The sequence below is a fragment of the Marmota marmota genome, unplaced genomic scaffold, assembly GCF_001458135.2.
Source record: "Marmota marmota marmota unplaced genomic scaffold, marMar, whole genome shotgun sequence".
NCBI lineage: Eukaryota > Metazoa > Chordata > Mammalia > Rodentia > Sciuridae > Marmota > Marmota marmota.
The window spans coordinates 29,021,470-29,039,750 of NW_026000026.1; the positions used below are offsets into that span (position 1 = coordinate 29,021,470).

General features: G+C 37.3%; 1 protein-coding gene across 3 annotated transcripts in view; it reads right to left on the reverse strand.

The window, feature by feature from the left end:
* Dnaaf9 (dynein axonemal assembly factor 9) overlaps positions 1–18,281 on the reverse strand; it is a 120,777-nt gene that overhangs the window by 98,258 nt on the left and 4,238 nt on the right. For all 3 annotated transcript variants that reach the window (XM_015482476.2, XM_048811237.1, XM_048811238.1), the window contains 4 exons: positions 14,409–14,533; positions 13,474–13,570; positions 11,136–11,242; positions 3,782–3,859 (listed from right to left, as the gene is read on the reverse strand). In XM_015482476.2, coding sequence (XP_015337962.1) covers positions 3,782–3,859; positions 11,136–11,242; positions 13,474–13,570; positions 14,409–14,423 — 297 coding nt within the window. In that variant the 5' untranslated portion in view covers positions 14,424–14,533. The remainder of the gene's footprint in view (positions 1–3,781; positions 3,860–11,135; positions 11,243–13,473; positions 13,571–14,408; positions 14,534–18,281) is intronic.

Here is an 18,281-nt window from a genome sequence, read left to right on the forward strand (position 1 = left end):
TAACAATCTGGTATCTGAATGGGTTTCTAAAGCATTGCACTATCTTGCAGTTAAAAGTTGGGTTTAAGCAATTGTTTAGTTTGATTTCAGATAGTTCATGCTAGAAAACTTAAATACTTAGGGTAAAAAAAATTAGAAAGTTTCAAATTTGAACTGGGTAGCCTGAGAAAATTTCACTAGGTATTCCAGTGTATTAACTTGGGCAAAGATAATAAATTATGATATGATATCTGTTCCCCTCAGTGTGTAAGATTCAGGAAAAAAAAAAGGGTGCTAAATTAAAACGTTGGTCTGGCTTATTGAAATGACATTAATTAGCAACAGTCTTGGAAATTTTTAAGGCTTGATTTTGGATATACATGATAAAACTTAATACTACTTTAGGAACTTCAGAACAAAGGAAGCAGCTTAATGATCCTGAGGATCTCGGGACCCTTACAAGCTAATAGTTTTATACATATTATTATTCTCAATTTCAAAGTATCAGCTTTGAGCTTAATTATGAGTTCTACTATTTTCCTGTTTTCTAATTCAATAGTTTCTTCTTTCCTTTTAGTTACTTCTTTCCATATTTTTCTCCCCCTAAGTATTCACTTACTGCTTAATTTATTTTCATTTAAAAATTTCTTCTAATTCTTGCTTTAGCTATATTTCATGTACTTTGATAAGAGTGTTTTCATGATTTTACTTTCTGAATATTTTTCAATTTCAGTTTTTTTTTTTTAATTTCATTTTTTAGTTTTCGGCGGACACAACATCTTTGTTTGTATGTGGTGCTGAGGATCAAACCCGGGCCGCACGCATGCCAGGCGAGCGCGCTGCCGCTTGAGCCACATCCCCAGCCCCTCCAATTTCAGTTTTATCTTCACTTTTCATTAACAACATTTAAAATTTAATAAGTTGTTTTTAAAAAATTATTACTTCTCAGTTCTACTGTATACCTGGTAATTAATGTAAGTCTTAATGCTCAATTTCCTTACTATCTATTAATCTCTGATCATATCCAAATAAAATTAGTTATGCTATTGTGAATTATATATCTGGTTTTCCTCCCAGTTTCCTAAAGCCCTTGGAATTGCCAAAGTGATAACTGTCTTTTATATGCTAATGAGATAACTGGAGGCCAGGCACCCTAGATAGCTTTTAAAAGGGCAAAGACCAAGGCATGATAAGCAGAACTTTCAGCCCTACCCTGCAACCTTGGGGAAAGAAAGAGGGACTATAGCTTAAGCTAATCACCAATGGCCAAAGATAAAATCAATCATGACTACTTAACAAAACTTCCATAAAAACCTAAAGGAAAGGGTTTGGACAAGTTCTAGAAAGCTGATAAATGTAAAGGTTTCTGGAAAGGATAAGGAAGTTCTGCTCCCACTCCCACATGCCTCACCCTAAGCATCTTCTCCACTGACTGTTTATCTATATTCTTTGTTGGTATAAAAACTATTCATTACCTAGGAAAGCTTGCAGTGAGATAAGAAGGACTTTACAAAATGTGATAATGAAGGAAATGGGTGGGGAAGCTAGTCACTTCCCTTAACTCCAATCTTCAGATGAGGATCAAAACAGTGATTGTGGCTGCAAAGTAAAAGAATGCACTCATAAAAATATATGAAGGTGGGCTGGGGTTGTACTTCAGCAGTAGAGTTCGCGAGAGGCCCTGGGTTCAATCCTCAGCACCACATATAAATAAATAAAATAAAGGTATTGGGTCCAACTACAACTAAAAAAAATAAATATTAAAAAAAATATGAAGAAATTCACCTGTACAGTGGGCATGCCACCTGTCATATATATTAAAAATACCTCCACACACCTGGCCTAAGAGGTGTTGTGTGGGGTGGCGATTGAGAGTAGGTTAAACACTTTAATTTGTTTTCCTCTTTACATTAGCATATTTCTTTTCCTACCTCTCTCCTTTACCCATCCAATTTTATTCTCTGTTAAATAATGTTCTTGTCTTTATTACTTGATTTTAGGTGGGTTCTAAATGGCATTTTTTGATATTCTACTTTCTAGGTATTAAAGATTAAACATGCAACCTCTTCTTCCTTCTACCATCATTTTTTTAGTTATATCATTCATATAAGAAAGGTTAATACATTTACATTGCATTGAACCATCATAATGCTCAAAAATGCTTCAGTTTTAGTCTATAATTAAAGATCTATCTATGCTCATTGCCAGTCCTTTTGCTGTATTTTTTCCAGTTATAGCTTGGTTGGATGAAATTTGTACTCAAATTTGGTTTCTTCAGAAGCTCTCGAGAACCATATGTCTCAGTACTTATACATTCAAAAGGTTTTCTGCCTTTATACGTGAAACATGATATAAAATTTGGGAATTACTTTTTCCTTGAGGACTTTATTATAGGTATTACCTTACTTTTTATTTGCTGTGGAGAAATCCAAGGCCAGCTTGAATTTCCCCTTTATCTGTGCCTGGCTACCAAAGCATTTTATTGTTGAGTTTTTTGGGAGAAGTCTACAAATTTTACTAAAATATGTCTCAGTGTTAATCATTCTAGGGCAATTTTCTCTGAGTGATGGTATACCTTTTTCGATATATAAATTCAAATTTTCTGCTATTCTATGGAAATACAATTTTTGAAATTGTGTCTTTTCCTTTCCTTCTTATCTTTTTTTATTTTCTCACTCTGCCTACTCAAAGGAGTACAACCATGATCCCCACAGTAGCATGAACCATATCCAGTGCCCAGCTCATGGTCTCTAAATATTATTCTAAACAATAAAGTAAGAAAAAATAAGTAGCCCCTTAAAGAAATAGCTAGTTCCAAGTTTGAGGCAGAGAAAAATATACTTCATGATCCTGGAATATTTTATATTATAAAATAGAGATTTTCTAATTTCCTTCATGCACCCTCCCAATGCATTGGTCTCAGGTACTCTTTAAAAATTACTGCTAGTTATCTAAAATAACAGTAAACACATTCTGTTCTACCCTATTCTAACTGAGCAGTACAAAATTAAAGTGACATCTCACAGATATTTAGCAGTAAACCCTGACCAATTTTTTTAAAAGCCAAACATACTAAATACTCAAGTCCATGACAATGAGTACCCACCCATATCCACTGAGACACACACACACTGACTGCTCAACCATTCCTATAGGGTTGTTTACTTATTCCTATAGGGTTAGTTCTCATTGCAAATTGCTCCTCCCACCCTGAAAAATTGTTTTGGAAGTTTACATAAACAATTAATGTCTGAGGAGATGGCAATTACAGCCTACAGGAAGGCCACATATTTTTGTAAACAAGGTTTCTTTGGAACAGACACACCCATTTGTTTAAGCATTGTCTGGTGCTGCTTTCAAGCTACAATGGCATTGCTAAACAGCTGCAACAGAGATATGTAACATAAAAATATTACCAGCTAGCCTCTAAGAACAAGCTTGCTGCCTCTGCTCTAGTCCTTGATTCCTTTAAGCCACATCCCGTCTTTGTATCTTTTCATGCTACCAAAAAATATACCATCTGCATTATTTTACTAAAGTGCAGCCAAACAGAAAGAATGTCTTCAAGGAAAACTTAAATCCTGGACCAGGTAAGAGGTCTTGGCTTTGCCTGAGGCAAGGCTTCCTCAGAATAGAAAAGGTACTATTTATTTTTCCAGACTCCCTTCTACCCCCAACAAGTTCAAGATAATACTCTAGGAAGAAATTATTCTTTGATTAAAGCATTTCTTCAAGTTAAATATTTTTAGTGGATAGTTGAGCTGACAAATATTCATAAATTAAACATTATTTGGCTCCTTACTTCTGATAGCAAATTCTCCAGAGACACAGGATCCATCTTGCTGTAGACATTCCAGAGATTCAAACTCACATCCTGCAACTGCAACAAAAGGCAAAGACATTAAAATAATTAATTCAATTCATTAGAACAATCAAAGTTATTTTCTGAAGCTCCAAAATTAATATCTTGGTGCTAGAATGAGCAATTAAAATTCCAGAAACTTGGGAGGATGCAGGAGGATTGCAAGTTCAAGGCCAGCTTTAGCAATTCTGCAAGACCCTTAGCACCTTGGAATCTGTCTCAAAATAAAAATTAAAAATAAATAAAAAGAACTGGGATTGGCGCGATGGCACAGATCTGTAGTCCCAGCAGCTCAGGTGGCTGAGATAGGAGGATCACAAGTTCAAAGCCAGTCTCAGCAAAAGTGAGGCACTTAGCAACTCAGTGAGACCCTGTCTCTAAATAAAATACAAAATGGGGTTGGAGATGTGGCTCATTAGTGGAGTGCTCCCGAGTTCAATCCCCGGTACACCCCCCCACATACACTCACACACACACAAAGACTGGGGCTGTAGCTCAATGGTAGAGAGCACCTGGGTTCAATCCTAGTACCAAAAAAAAAAAAAAAAAAATTACTACCTTGGTATGAACCCAGTGTGATTACAATAATAAATCAAAAATTTCAGTCAATTAAATTAGAACCTATACATTTTTAAAAATGCTTTCTCATTCAAGAAAACTGTTTTTTTTTTCCAGAATCTCTGGAATATTCTTTGATTATGTTCAATGTGTGTGTATACATATATACGTACATACGTATATACAAATATGTATATATTTAATCTATGCACATGCAGACATGTCCATTGTGTTTTTTGCCTTTGTTTAAAATAAAATTTTAATCAAAATAATGTGTCCATGGTATAAAATATCTAATAGTATAAAAGCTTGCAATAAAAAAATTCTAATCCCCTAGTCTGACCTTTTATAAACCTCTACTAGTTTCACTTCTCAGAAGTGACCATTTAGAGCTTTTAACATTTTCTTTTAAAAATTTATTTATTTTTTATTGGTTCTTCTTAGTTTACATGACAGTAAATTCCATTTTGATAAAATTATACCAGCATGGAATATATCTTATCCTAATTAGGACCCCATTCTTGTGGGTGGGCATGATAATGTTTGTTATGTACTTCCACATTTTGATGTATGTTTCTATCACTGCTTCTTCTTTCTTTTTAACTAAACTTTTTTTATATACCTTTATTTATATTTTTAAATTTTTATGTGGTGCTGAGGATTGAACCCAGTGCCTCCCACGTGCTAGGCAAGTGCTCTACCACTGAGCCACAACCCTAACCCTATCACTACTTCTTATCAATCCAGAAATTAAATATTAACTTATGGCAAAGATGCAGCTCTCCTATGCTCAACCCATTCCCACACTTTTTCTCTACACACACTTACCATAACATTACTTTCTATCATGATACTACTTTTTTGTTTACATCACTAATTATCTTATGACACTAAAAACCTTATAAATATTATTTATTGAAGGCTAAATGCAGATGCATTTCTTTTTTAATGTAATTTTTAAAATTTGTTGCTTTTAGATATACATGATGGTAGAATGTATTTTGACATATTATATGTACATGGAGTATGACTTCCCATTCCTGTGGTCAAACTACACTTCTTTTTGCTTTCTTATTTTTATTTTTCTCTTATTTTAATTTTCTTAGAAGTACTAACAGATGTTTTTTTCTTTTGAGACAGTCTCTCTATGTTACCCAGGCTGTGCTCAAATTTGTGATCCTCCCACCTTATCTTTCCCAAAAAGCTGGTATTGTAGATGTGTGCCACATTGTCTAGCCCATAGCTTCATTTTTTTTTTCATTTGCATGATTTTTAGAAATTAATCCTAAACTTTCTAACTGCTCAACCCAATTTGTTTATTAAAAGATTTCTCAACAATGATACTATTGTCATTTAGGACCTGGTATTTCTTTGCTGTGTGGGGTCTCCCCTATGTAATATAGGATGCTGAGAAGCCTTTGTGGCCTCTATTCACTGGTTGCTAATAGCACCTCCCTTCACCTCAAAGCCAAACCAAAAATATTTCCAATACTGTCAAATGTTTAAGAGCAGGAGAGGGCAAAATCATCCCCAACCGAGAACAACTGACTTAAACTAAAATACTCCATTCTCTTTCTTCCCTTGTTTCACTCTGGCCCAGCTGCTGTGCAAGCTTGCACCGCTACAACATTCACTTTGAGTCTTCTCTTTGCTATTATCCTGAAGCTCTCAGATGACAGATTTAGTCCCATGACTTACTTTTCTCCTTTTTCTTGGTTAACCTCCTTGTTTACTGACACAGAACATTCAATAACTTTCTAAAAGGGATTAAGTGGGAAACAAACTTTTTTTTTCAAATCTTTATTCTGTTCTCATGACTGTACTCCTTTTTTTTTTTTTTTTTTTTAATTCTTTAAGATCTCTGTGTTTCACCTTGAATAGTTTGTACTACTATGGCTTCAAATTCATTAATCCTTTTTTCTACAATAGCCAATCTCAGCTAATGTATTTTTTAGGTTAGCTACTACAGTTTTCATCTCTAAAAGTTTTATTTGGGTCTGGTCTTTTTTGTATCTTCTATATCTTTCCTACAGTTCCTTGAATATAGAATATAGTTATAATAACTGCTTTAATGTCCTTATCTATTAATTCTAATATTTCTGTCAATTCTAAGTGAATTTTATTTTATTTATTTGTTTTATTGCTAGGGATTAAACCCACAGCCTATCATATTAGACAAGCACTCTATCACTTATTTATAATCCCTGCCGAATTCAAGGTAAATTATGACGACTGACTACCTCATTATCAATCATGTTTTCCCTACTTCTTTCAAACCTGATAATCTTGGGTGCCAGGTACTGTGAATTTTATCTTGTTTGTATTCCTATAAACATTCTTGTGCTTTGTTCTGGGATGCAGTGAAGTTGATCCTTTTAGGTCTTATTTTTTATGAATTATTATGAGGGTGTACAGCAGTGCTCAGTCTAGGGATGATTATTCTCCAACCGTACTGAGTACTCCGCCTCTCAATTATGTTTTTTCCAGTCTAACTGGCAGGAAGGGGCACTATTCCCAACCCTGAGCACAAATCAGGCACTTTTCTTGAACCATTTAAGATGGCTCTTTTTCCTAGGCCTTGGCAGTTACCTCACACACAAGTACAATGATCAATATATTCCACTGAATACTTCAGGTATGGGACTCTCTGCAGATCTCAGGAACTGGCTCTCTCTCTCTGGTGGTTCTTTCCTCTTTAGCATTCTGGCTGTCTTGGTATTCTGGAGGTCCTAACCACATCTTCTGACTCAAGGAGTACACTGGGATCTACCTGAGTCTACCTCCTTGGGCCATAGTCTAGGAATTTTCTCAAAGTTGTAAGCTGAAGCAATCATGGGGTTCACCTTGCTAATTTCCACCTCTCAGGAAATCATTATTCTTCATTGCCCGATGTCTAGTTTCTTGAAAACCACTGTTATACCTATTTTTTTTTTTTTTGGTGGGGAGGAGGTGGATTTACTTCCTCTATTATTTGTTTTTGCTAAGGTGAAGATAACACTTGGCAAATACCTGATTGCATGTCACTCAGGGGGCAGGGGGAATGGCAGAGGGCGATACAGGTTGTTATATAACAATCTTCAACTAATTCCTTCATTTTTAATATCACCAATTTTCATTCTCTGTCCTTTTATCATCTTCTTCACTAATCTAATCTGTTTAAGCCCCTTCTACCATACTCTGAAAAAGTTTTTCAAGTATGTCAACTAATTAGTTTTCTTGAGGGGACTGAATCTGATATCTCTTTTTAATGTAAATTTTAATTCTACTAATGAGTTATGGATTTTTTACAATCTTTCCTTATAGTCATTCACCTCCCTTTTAACTCTACTCACCTGCTATATCTCATTTCTTTTTTTACAAACTTCATTCTTAAAAAGTACAAAAGGGAGGGGTTTTTTTCACTTTTGTTTTAATAGAAAAAAATATTTTTAAAAAGCACGTTATTTATCTTTACATTTAGTATGCTATGGTCTCTTTCATTGAATCTTTTCATAAGTCTTATTCCACCTCTCAATATGAAGAGCTTACGTTTGTCCACAAATAAGTAAAAGAATGTTCATGGTAGCCTTGTTTTTCAGAAGCTTTCTCTTAGGATCTTCCCCTTAGGGAGCTGGTTGTTATAAATTAACATTAGCAGTTCACAGTTCCAGAAGCTGGAGGGGGTAAGAAGAAAGCAGAGGCAGGAAAACCTGAGCAGAGGAACTTTCCCTTACTGCTTCCAGGAAAAAATAGTTCTCCATATCCATGACCCAGTGTAATGAGTCTAAATGCCAAGCAAAAACTATGGCTGGGTCTGGCTTCCTTTTTCATGCTGGCTTCTATGACATCAGAGACAAAACACACTATGGGTGCATGATTTTTTTTTTTGTACTGGAACTGAACCCAGAGGGGCTTAATCACTGAGTCACTGAGTTATATCTCCAGTCCTTTTTAAATTTTTGTTTTTTAATTTTGAGACAGGGTTTCACTAAGTTGCTTAGGGCCTTGCTAAGTTGCTGAGGCTGGCCTTGAACTTGCAATCCTCCTGGCTCAGCCTCCTGAGCCGCTGGGATCACAGGAGTACACCACCACACCCAGCAAATGACTTTAAGTATGGCCATACAATAAAAGAGAATTTTTAAAAATTAAGTTATAAATATCTATAGTTCTCTTTTTCTTATCTTTCATAGAGTCAAGAGTTAGCCGGGAGTTGTGGTGCAGCAGCTCAGGAGCTAAGGCAGAAGGATCACAAGTTCAAGTTCAGCATCTTAGTGAAGCCCTAAGCAACTGTGTGAGACCCTGCCTCTAAATAAAATATTTTAAAAAGGGCTGGGGATGTGGCTCAGTGGTTAAGCACCTTGGATTCAATTCTAGGCACCCAAAAATAAATAAATAAACAAACAAACAAATAAATAAAGGCAAGAGTCTTTTTGGCTTGGGCAGTCATCAGGTCATCAAAGTGGAATAGAGAGGACACTGGCAGTGCCAATCTGTAGACCAAACTACTCCTCACCATAAAGGACTGGGAAGGGTAGGGTAAAGAAAATAACTAGATGGGGGGACTGGGATTGTGGCTCAGGGTACAGCACTTGCTTCGCATGTGTGAGGCCCTGGGTTCAATCCTCAGCACTACTAAAAATAAATAAATAAAGATACTGTGTTTATCTACAACTAAAAAAAAATTTAAAAAAATAACTAGTTGGGGTAAATGAGATGGAGACAAAAAAAGAACAGCTGGGAGAATAAAAATTAGCAGTTACATACAAGGGCAGGAGCTAGAGAAAGGAACCTGGAGAGAGACCTTGTAGTAAATATGATGCATATATTTTCCTTCTCATGGCCTCTCTCTAGTATAGATCTACATTATCTCTCAAAAATTTTGAGAAGAGGTTTTTGTTTTTTGTTTTTTGTTCCTGCAAACATGACTTCATGATGTGCAGTACGTTAAGGCCAAAAGCCCGTCTCACTTGGGTTACATCAACGGTACAGCCTTCTAGTATACCATCAAGCTATAACCTAGGGTCAGGGGCATAGCCTCAGAAGGCAGACCACCTTGCCCCAGCCCTGCCACTCACTGTGACTTTGGGAAATTCATCTAACCTTTCTATAAAAGAGAGACATAAAGTAGTACCTAGCTTGGAGGGTTTTTTTTTTAACATGAAGTGCTGGCATAGAAAAGGTACTCTGTAATAGGCTGGGATTGTAGCTAAGTGGCAAAACATCTGCCTTGCATTCGCAAAGCCCTGGGTTCAACCCCCAGTTCCAAAAAAAAAGACAAAAAAAAAAAGAACCCCACCAAAAAAAAAAAAAAAAAGAATAGGTACTCTGTAAGTGCTTAGTTCATACAATTAATTACAAAAAAATATAATCTATTATTTTAAAACTGTTTAGCTTCCTCTATGCCCCACAGGGCCTGTCTCCCTTCAATCTCCTTCTCATCTGAATTAGAGTATTACTTCCTAACAGTGGCAGCTCTTGCAGCTTTGTTAATGCTCTGCTATTTATAGTCAGTACGAGAATACTGTGCTTTGGGAGCAGGAAAGGTACAGTCCAAGTGATAGCATCCCTCTTCCCTCTAGCCCTCCTTTAGTACATGCTGCTTCATATTAGAGGATATGATGTGTTCCCACCAGGCAAACCTCCACATGTCCTGAGGATATTGGTACTTCTCAGAAGGAAAGCCAGGAATCAGCCCTGTGCCTTGTTTCTAAAGGTCACACTTAGGGCTGCGGGTAGTACAACACTTGCCTCAAATGCATGAGGACCTGGGTTCAATTCCCAGTACAGCAAAAATTAAAATAAAGGTCCCACTTACTCCCTCCCTAACAGAATGTCCCCATTTCTAGCATGACAATGCACCCCATCCCCGGTTTCCTGTGCTGGGGCAGGTCATGTCAGTGGTGATCCTATGGAGGCATATGAATGCCTGCCGTCCATGCTACTTGACTACAAGGCCATCCTCCGTACTCTCTACCCTGAATGATCCCATCTCCCAGACTCACTCATTAATTCACTTGACAAATATTTATTCATTATCTCCTAGATTCAAGGAATACTGAAATAAAAGATTTTGTCTTAACACAAAAGCTAACCATTTTATTTCCTCTACTAATACTATATTTATACAAAACCCTGCATTGTCCCTTTCATTGTTTTTGAACAGTTGTCAAATTACCTGACTGAGGTACAAAAACAGGGCTCTGTATACCTACTCAAGGAGCCTGCAGTCAGAGACCAGAAGTGAGTGGGTGAGTGGAGTATGTATGACAAGTGTGACAACAGGACAAATGCTGCAAGAGAAGTCAGTCTTGGGTGCTATAGGGGTAGACAGGAAGAACACCTAACTCAAAATGGGGAAAGAAAGAGAAGTTCTAAGAGAAACTTCAAGAAGAGAGGATGTAAGAGCTCAGTTTGGAACTAGCTTCAAATAGCAACTGTTTTCCATTTCAAGTCTTCTAATTTGCCCCATGTCCTGGCATGCGCGAGGCACTGGGTTCGATCCTCAGCACCACATAAAAATAAAATAAAGATACTGTGTCTACCTAAAACTCAAAAATAAATATTTTAAAAAGAAGGAAAAAAAGAATACAAGCTTGTGGGGCTGGGGTTGTGGCTCAGTGGTAGAGCACCTGTCTAGCATATGGGAGGTAACTGCCAGTTTTCAATGTGTTATAACAATGCACACTTACTTTGTGGGTCCTTCACAAAAATAGTCCAGTGGCACACAAAACCCAAACATATTACCTTTCATACATACCTCATATTTCATGGTAAAAAATCCATCCCCTCCAATGCCCTCCAGTGCAAACGCCTGTACAATTGGCCATTTTTCCACCACAAACATATCAAATATCTGCAAGTGACCTAGAGGAATCAAATACAACAACACATATCAAATAGCATCCTAGATATAAAAGTCTAAACCTGATCTAATGTGGCTGGACAGGCATTATTTCTCACAAGTTCACCAGGATCTCATCTGGTAAAATAAATTTCAAACAGATAAAACAGTTAGGTATTGAAACTAGAAATACATAATAAAAGCCAAGGAAAATTAAAAGCATAAGCAAGTGATATCGGTTTCCTAAGTAAGTAATTAAGTAAAAAATGAGTAGTCTATTATATTTGAATTGCATTATTTAGTAGGTATAATTAACAGACCCAAAATTGACTCTTTCCCTTAAGAATTAAGCAATCAACTTCCTCAAGGGCAAATTACCAAATCAAAAATTTTCCTTTAACAATAGCTTAAACATGCAAAGCTTTTTCCTACCTAGAACATAAATATTGCTAAATTTGTTGGGTTTTCTCTCTATTCTCCACATCCATTTTTGAGCCTGAAAGCATATTTTTAAATGTCTGTACAAATTATTATTTCTTATTACCAAGAGGCCCCACATCTAAACTCTATGTAATAAGCAATAGAGACTATATATCAATTGTACTAAATAGCCTATCAGTTCTTCTATCTGAACGTAAGTGGCTTCCTGTGTTCAAATGGAAATTTCACAATTAAGAATACAAGCTTGGACTGGGGATGTGGCTCAAGTGGTCGAGCGCTCTCTTGGCATGTGCGAGGCACTGGGTTCAATCCTCAGCACCACATAAAAATAAAATAAAGATAATGTGTCCACCTAAAACTAAAAAATAAATATTTTAAAAAGAAAAAAAAAAAAGAATACAAGCTTATGGGGCTGGGGTTGTGGCTCAGTGGTAGAGCAACTGTCTAGCATATGTGAGACACTGGGTTTGATTCTCAGCACCGCATATAAATAAATAAAATAAAGGTCCATCAACAACTAATAAAAATATTTTTTAAAAATACAAGCTTTTATAGAAAATCCCCAATTTCATTTCACTTGATCCTTTGCCTAGTAAAAATGGATGAAGGGGTTTCTCAAATGAAAGCCTTCAATGAAAGAGAAGTAGGGACATTCAATTCACACACCATCCAAGCAAGGTTCTTTTTTTTTTTTTTTTTAGATTATTTTCACTTTACTTATATAAGACAAAAAATTTGCAAGTGAGGTATAGTCATTCAAGTCCCCCTGCAAATATTTTATATATAACATAAAATTTAGATGAAACACTGATCTTGGGTTACACTTATTTTTGCACAAATATTTTGAAAAAGAGTTTACAGAATGGATTGCTTTTCTTTACATTTAACAAATAACTAAAATTGAACAGCAAATAGTTTATCGGTTAAGTACGTGGTTTCAACTGCAGTAATAAATTCACTTGAACAGGAAACAATAATCAAGTCAAAAGAATAAATGCTTGCTAATCATCAGAAAATCTGTGGCCATTAGGGCTGTCTTGTAGAAATCCAAAATCACTCAGAGGCCAGATCTTAAAGAAGATTCGTCCTCTTATTAGTCTATATGGAGTAGGTCCATAATACCTGGAATCTGTAGAATTCTGTAAATTATCACCTTCTAACCAAACATGACCTGTTGGCACATAAATATAGGTTTTAAAGAAATCTGATGGACTAGTGGTGAGGATTTTGTCTCTTTGCAAAGCAATTACTCTTTTACAAGTATTTGATTTTGGTTCACTTGGGCTTTTTGCAATCACAATGTCACCTCTTTAGATACCATAAAAATGTCAGCTAAGATTTTCTGCAAAGACAATATCTGAATTTTGAATTGTTGGCTCCATTGATGGTCCAGAACACATACATCTGTTCTACAATACATTCAATTTTAGGGTAGTTGCAGGGCTTCCAGGAAGAAATCTAAAGAATGTCTCAAAGCATATGTGGGTGATACATGGTTTCAGGATTCCTCTGGCCCCAAAGAACCCGGAGAGACCCTCATCCAAGACTCAGGTGGGCCTTTCTCCAAGCAAGGTTCTTTTTTTAGAGGCTTCAGGGAGAGTTCCAGGGATTGCATTGAGCCACATCCTCAGCCCTATTTTATATTTTGATTTACAGACAGGGTCTCACTGAGTTGTTTAGCACCTTGCTTTTGCTGAGGCTGGCTTTGAACTTGCAATCCTCCTGCCTCAGCCACCAGAGCTATTAAGATTATAGGTGTACGCCACCATACCCTGCTTCAAGCAAGGTTCTCAAATGGCGTGCTGTCACTCACCTTGGGAGCTGTAAGGAATGCCAATTCTACTACAGTCTCGAACCATGTCTACAAAGCTGGAAATTTTAAATTCTTCTGCAGCTTCCTCATCTTCATACTAAAGATGGAAATTAAAAGGCAAACAGACTCTGATGAGACACCATGAAAAGTTCTACATTTTTCTACATTTTTAATTAAATTTTAAAAAATATCTTTATTTATTTTTATGTGGTGCTGAGGATGTAACCCAATGCCTCCCACGTGAGGGGCAAGCTCTCTACCACTACCCACAGCCCCAGCCCCTTTTTTCTATATTTATCAGTGCTGTCCCAAGACATTTATAGTAGACTGCACCCAAGAGGGTGTTTTCAAAGCCAAACTATTGAAATTGCTGGTCAGAAAAATTTGTCATTCCTTTATAATCATACACAAAAATCATACACAAAAATCAACTGAAATCATATACAAAAATCAACTCAAAATAGATGAGGACATCTAAGGCAAGGCATAAAATTTATCCTCCTTCACCCCAAATCTTCAACATACAAAGAGTTCTTGACCAATATCAGGTCACAACTTTCATAAAATCTTAAAACTCAAATCTCAATTTGATTTCCAGCCAAATTCTTGAAAAGGACCCAAAGGGAAACAGAAGCAGATACCAGGAAACCCAAAGACAGAAATGTCACATATTTAGGGTAGTCCCCTAAGCACTAGTCCCAGAAGACAGTGGTCTCAGGCTGGTGTAGAAGCAGCAGAAGAGGAACATAGGTTCCAAGCCTACTACTAGGTCCTGATTCCAACAGCCCCTTTTTGTCACCTTCAGGCAAATAATTTATCTAAAAAGTAGCTTCAAAATGAAATATAAAAATCTCTACTTAAACTATTTTGAGGGGCCACCTGTTCCAGACCAACACTTTCCTTAAACAAGTACCCATTTGATCTTTTTTCCTCACCTCATTTTCAGTCATGCAGTGGAAATGCAGATTTCTCCAATGTGCCACATAGGGTAATAGATACCGATAGTTGACAGGATTACAGTACAGATGGACACTATCTGATTTAATCAATATAATTACATCTGTAAGAAAACAAAAATCAAGACACAAAATTGTCAAAGGCTTTTCCTTTAGATAGTTCCTGCCCAGAAAATTAGTTAAACCATTAAGGGCTGGGGATGTCCAAGTTCAGTGGTAGAGCACTTAAACCCTGCAGGAAACCCTGAGTTCAAGACCCTACACCACCAAAAAAACCCAATCATTAAAAGTATTTCAAAAACAATATAACAAAACTAATAATAAAATTATTTAATTAGGCAATGTGCTTCAAAGCAACTAGAACATTCAAGTGTTGACGATAAGAATTTCCTAGTCTCCATGGCCCTCTGGTTATAGCAATGCAGGCACCAAATAACCAGTCTTGATCAACCAAAACATGGTGTTTTGCAAGGGTCAACACAATAAAATCTGTGGTACCAAACTCAGCTGTGTACTTCAATGCATAGATAAATACCAAATGGAAACCACATGGTTTAAGCCCTCTTGGACAGGAAAACAGCACCAACTATGGCCAGTGATCGTGCTCTCACAGAGATCAGTGTCTAAAGCTCTTGACTACTGGCTTATCTAGCTCCAGGCAATTGTGGTCCTGGATACTGCGTGTCATCTTTGGGAAAGCTTACTGTGTACACAGGAAAGGCTGGGAGGAAGGAAGTTGAGGCAAGGGGAAAGAGCTTCTGTAAATAGATTAGCACAGCTCACAGATTTAAGGAACAGCCATCAACAATGGTAAATCAAGCAAATAAAGCAATCCTAAAGGTATAAATAAAACCAGGTAAATGGGAGAGCCATGGACTAGGAAAGCAATATTAAAGTAGTAGGAACACTGAGAATGAAAGGAGCCATACCTCTGAATAAAGGCAGAGATTTCATTCCATGGTTTCTCTGAGACCAGAGCCACCAGGCTTCTAATAAGATGAAGCCAGAAGTCACTGGAGGTAAAAAGGTACATAGGGAAGAGGAGCATCTGATGTGGGACAATTGGAACAATGCCAACACAGCAGTGCAGTGTAACTGACCACACTTTATGAAAAATATTATAATAAATACAAGCCATAGTTAACACATAGGTGCTAGCCTTTTAAGCCACTCTGCACTTCACATCTGGTCAGCCCAGAGTATTCTGGAAACAGCCTTTTCACTGTGGACTCTCAGGTAAGTGCTAGAGTCAAAGGGTAGCAAAAGGTAGGAAAGCGGGGTAACCTCTCATCTCTCAGTACTGGGTTTCCTCACCACCCTCTCTAGAGCCCTGTCCTAAATCACTTGTAGATTACCTTCTGAGGAGTGTGAGCTTGATGTCACCCAGAGAGACTGAGACACTCTACATTGAAGTGCAACATGTTCAAAGAACTAGGATACTATAAAGGGCATAATAAAAGCCAGGCACAGTGGTTTGTAATCCCAGTGACTCAGGAGACTGAGGCAGAAGGATTACAAATTCAAGTCCAATCTGGGCAATTTAGCAAGACCCTGTCTCAAAATAAAAAATAAAAAGGGCTGGGAACATAGCACAATGGCAGAACACCCTTAGGTTCAATCCTCAATATCACAAGAAAAAAAAAAAAAAGTTTAAAACTGAACAGCTGATGTATTCTCAGAATCTCAACATACTGATGTCATCATTATAAACATGAGTTTAACAGTATACAGGCAGGTAAAAGAATAAAGTATATATGAGTTGAATATGTTCAATATTTTTAAAGTTTTTTAAAAAATAAGTCACTCTTATTGGTCCTTTTGCCTTTTATATATTTAGTGAGTTAACTATACAAGCAGAAATGTGATCAGAGTTTTCTAAAAATGGATTTGCTAATTTGGAGTAAAATGCTCATTTGCTAAGCACCTATTGTGTCAGGTGACAGGATAAAGACAAAAATAAGCAAAGTAAAGCACCTTAGAATTTCAAGTATTTCCTTAGTTTTAGTACTGTAATGTCCTTAGCAATCCTAGCTATAGTGAAATGTGTAGCTGATACAAGTTGCCAAGATTAATTCTTTCCAAACAAGCAGAGCTATACAATGTAAGAAAAAAAATTTAAATCAAAATCTGAAACATAATTTGAATTGAAAAAAAAAGTTAACAGAAGGGAGATTTTCAGTTAATTCTATACTTTCTAATAAAAAGGAGAGCTTTAATCAATATAAGGGATAACCATAACTAAGGACTTTACCACAGAAGATCAGGGTTTCTCAACTTTGGCACTACTGACAATTTGGACTAAATAATTCTTAGGGGCTGTCCTGGGCACTGTGGGATGTTTACCGGCATCCCTGACCTCTACTCACTGATGCTAGTAGCACTCCCCACACAATTGTAACACTCAAAAATGTCTTCAGACATTGTCAAATGTCCCCTGGGGGACAAAAGTGCCCCCAGCTGAGAACCACTATACTGAAGCAAGATCATTTCACATCAGATGTTTGCTTTCATGGCTCCCCCAGCTGCTTCACAACAGTTGTCTGTCTCCTGTGCAGTTTTATTTGCCTGCTCCTGTCTCCTGACCCATCTGGCAGACAAGTCATGATGCTAAGTATGTGATATCAGAGATAGCTCCTGGGCAATAGCCCACTGCAGCATCAACACAGGCAGAGTGTCTCAGAGCCAAGGAAAGAGGAATGTAAGCAGAAAGCCTGCATTGTAGTCACAGGCATCATCAGGAATTAAAGTCACACAGAAAACAATTCCAAAAGATAGCAGGACAAAGAGCTTTTGTTCCTCAGCTGAAGAGCCACAAGAAGTCTTCCTTGTAGGGGCAGCCTTGCAGGCTCATCCTTGCTTCACAACTAAACATGCTGTCACTGGATAACAGCACATATTTGAACCTTCAGCCTTAGAGGCAAATTATGGAGCCTTAATGGGAAATTATGAGGAAAACTAATATCTTGCCAAGAAAAGATAAAGCCAAATACTGATGTTTACTTTCTTCTCCAAAGTTGATTTACCCAGTAAATATATTCTGAAAATAACTTGTTGCTATTCACTTATCCAGTGAGTGACCAACAATACTTAATATATCAACAAAGAATAAATGTCATTTTTCACTGTCAAAAAGGCAAAAAATTTAGAGCTGGGGATGTGGCTCAGTGGCAGAGCACTTGCCTAGCACATGAGACACTGGATTCGGTCCTTAGCACCAAATAACAAATAAAATAAGGCGTTCTTATCCATCTTCAACTACAAAAAATAAAAATTTTAAAAAAGGCAAAAATTTTGCCAGATGTGGTGATACATGCCTGTAATCCCAGCTACTAGGGAAGCTGAGGTAGGAAGATTTTGAGTCTAAGGCCAGCCTGGGCAATTTAGCAAGACCCTGCCTGACTTGAAAAGAAAAAGAAGAAAACATGAGGAAAAAAAATAAAAGACAAACATTTTAATGGGGCTTTTATTTTAAATTTGATCATACTTTTCCATAAAAAAATCATGAACTAACAATGCAAAGAAATAAACTCTTCTCTCACATAGAATTTTACCAACATACTGCGACCCACCAGAAGAAGAGGAGCAGAGGCCTACTGAGAGGCAGAGCCGCCCCCCACCCCCCGCGCCTGCCAGGTAGGCGGAACTGTGACCACCAACAGAAAAGGCCCAGTGGCCCGCGGAGGGGCAGAGCTTCCAATCACTCCTGCAAGGTAGGCGGGCCTGCGACCCACCTGCAGAAGAGGAGCAGCGGCCTGCTGAGAGGCAGAGCCGCCCCCTCCCCCTGCGCCGGCAAGGTAGACGGAACTGTGACTACCCACAGAGCAGGCCCAGCGGCCTGCTGAGGGGCAGAGC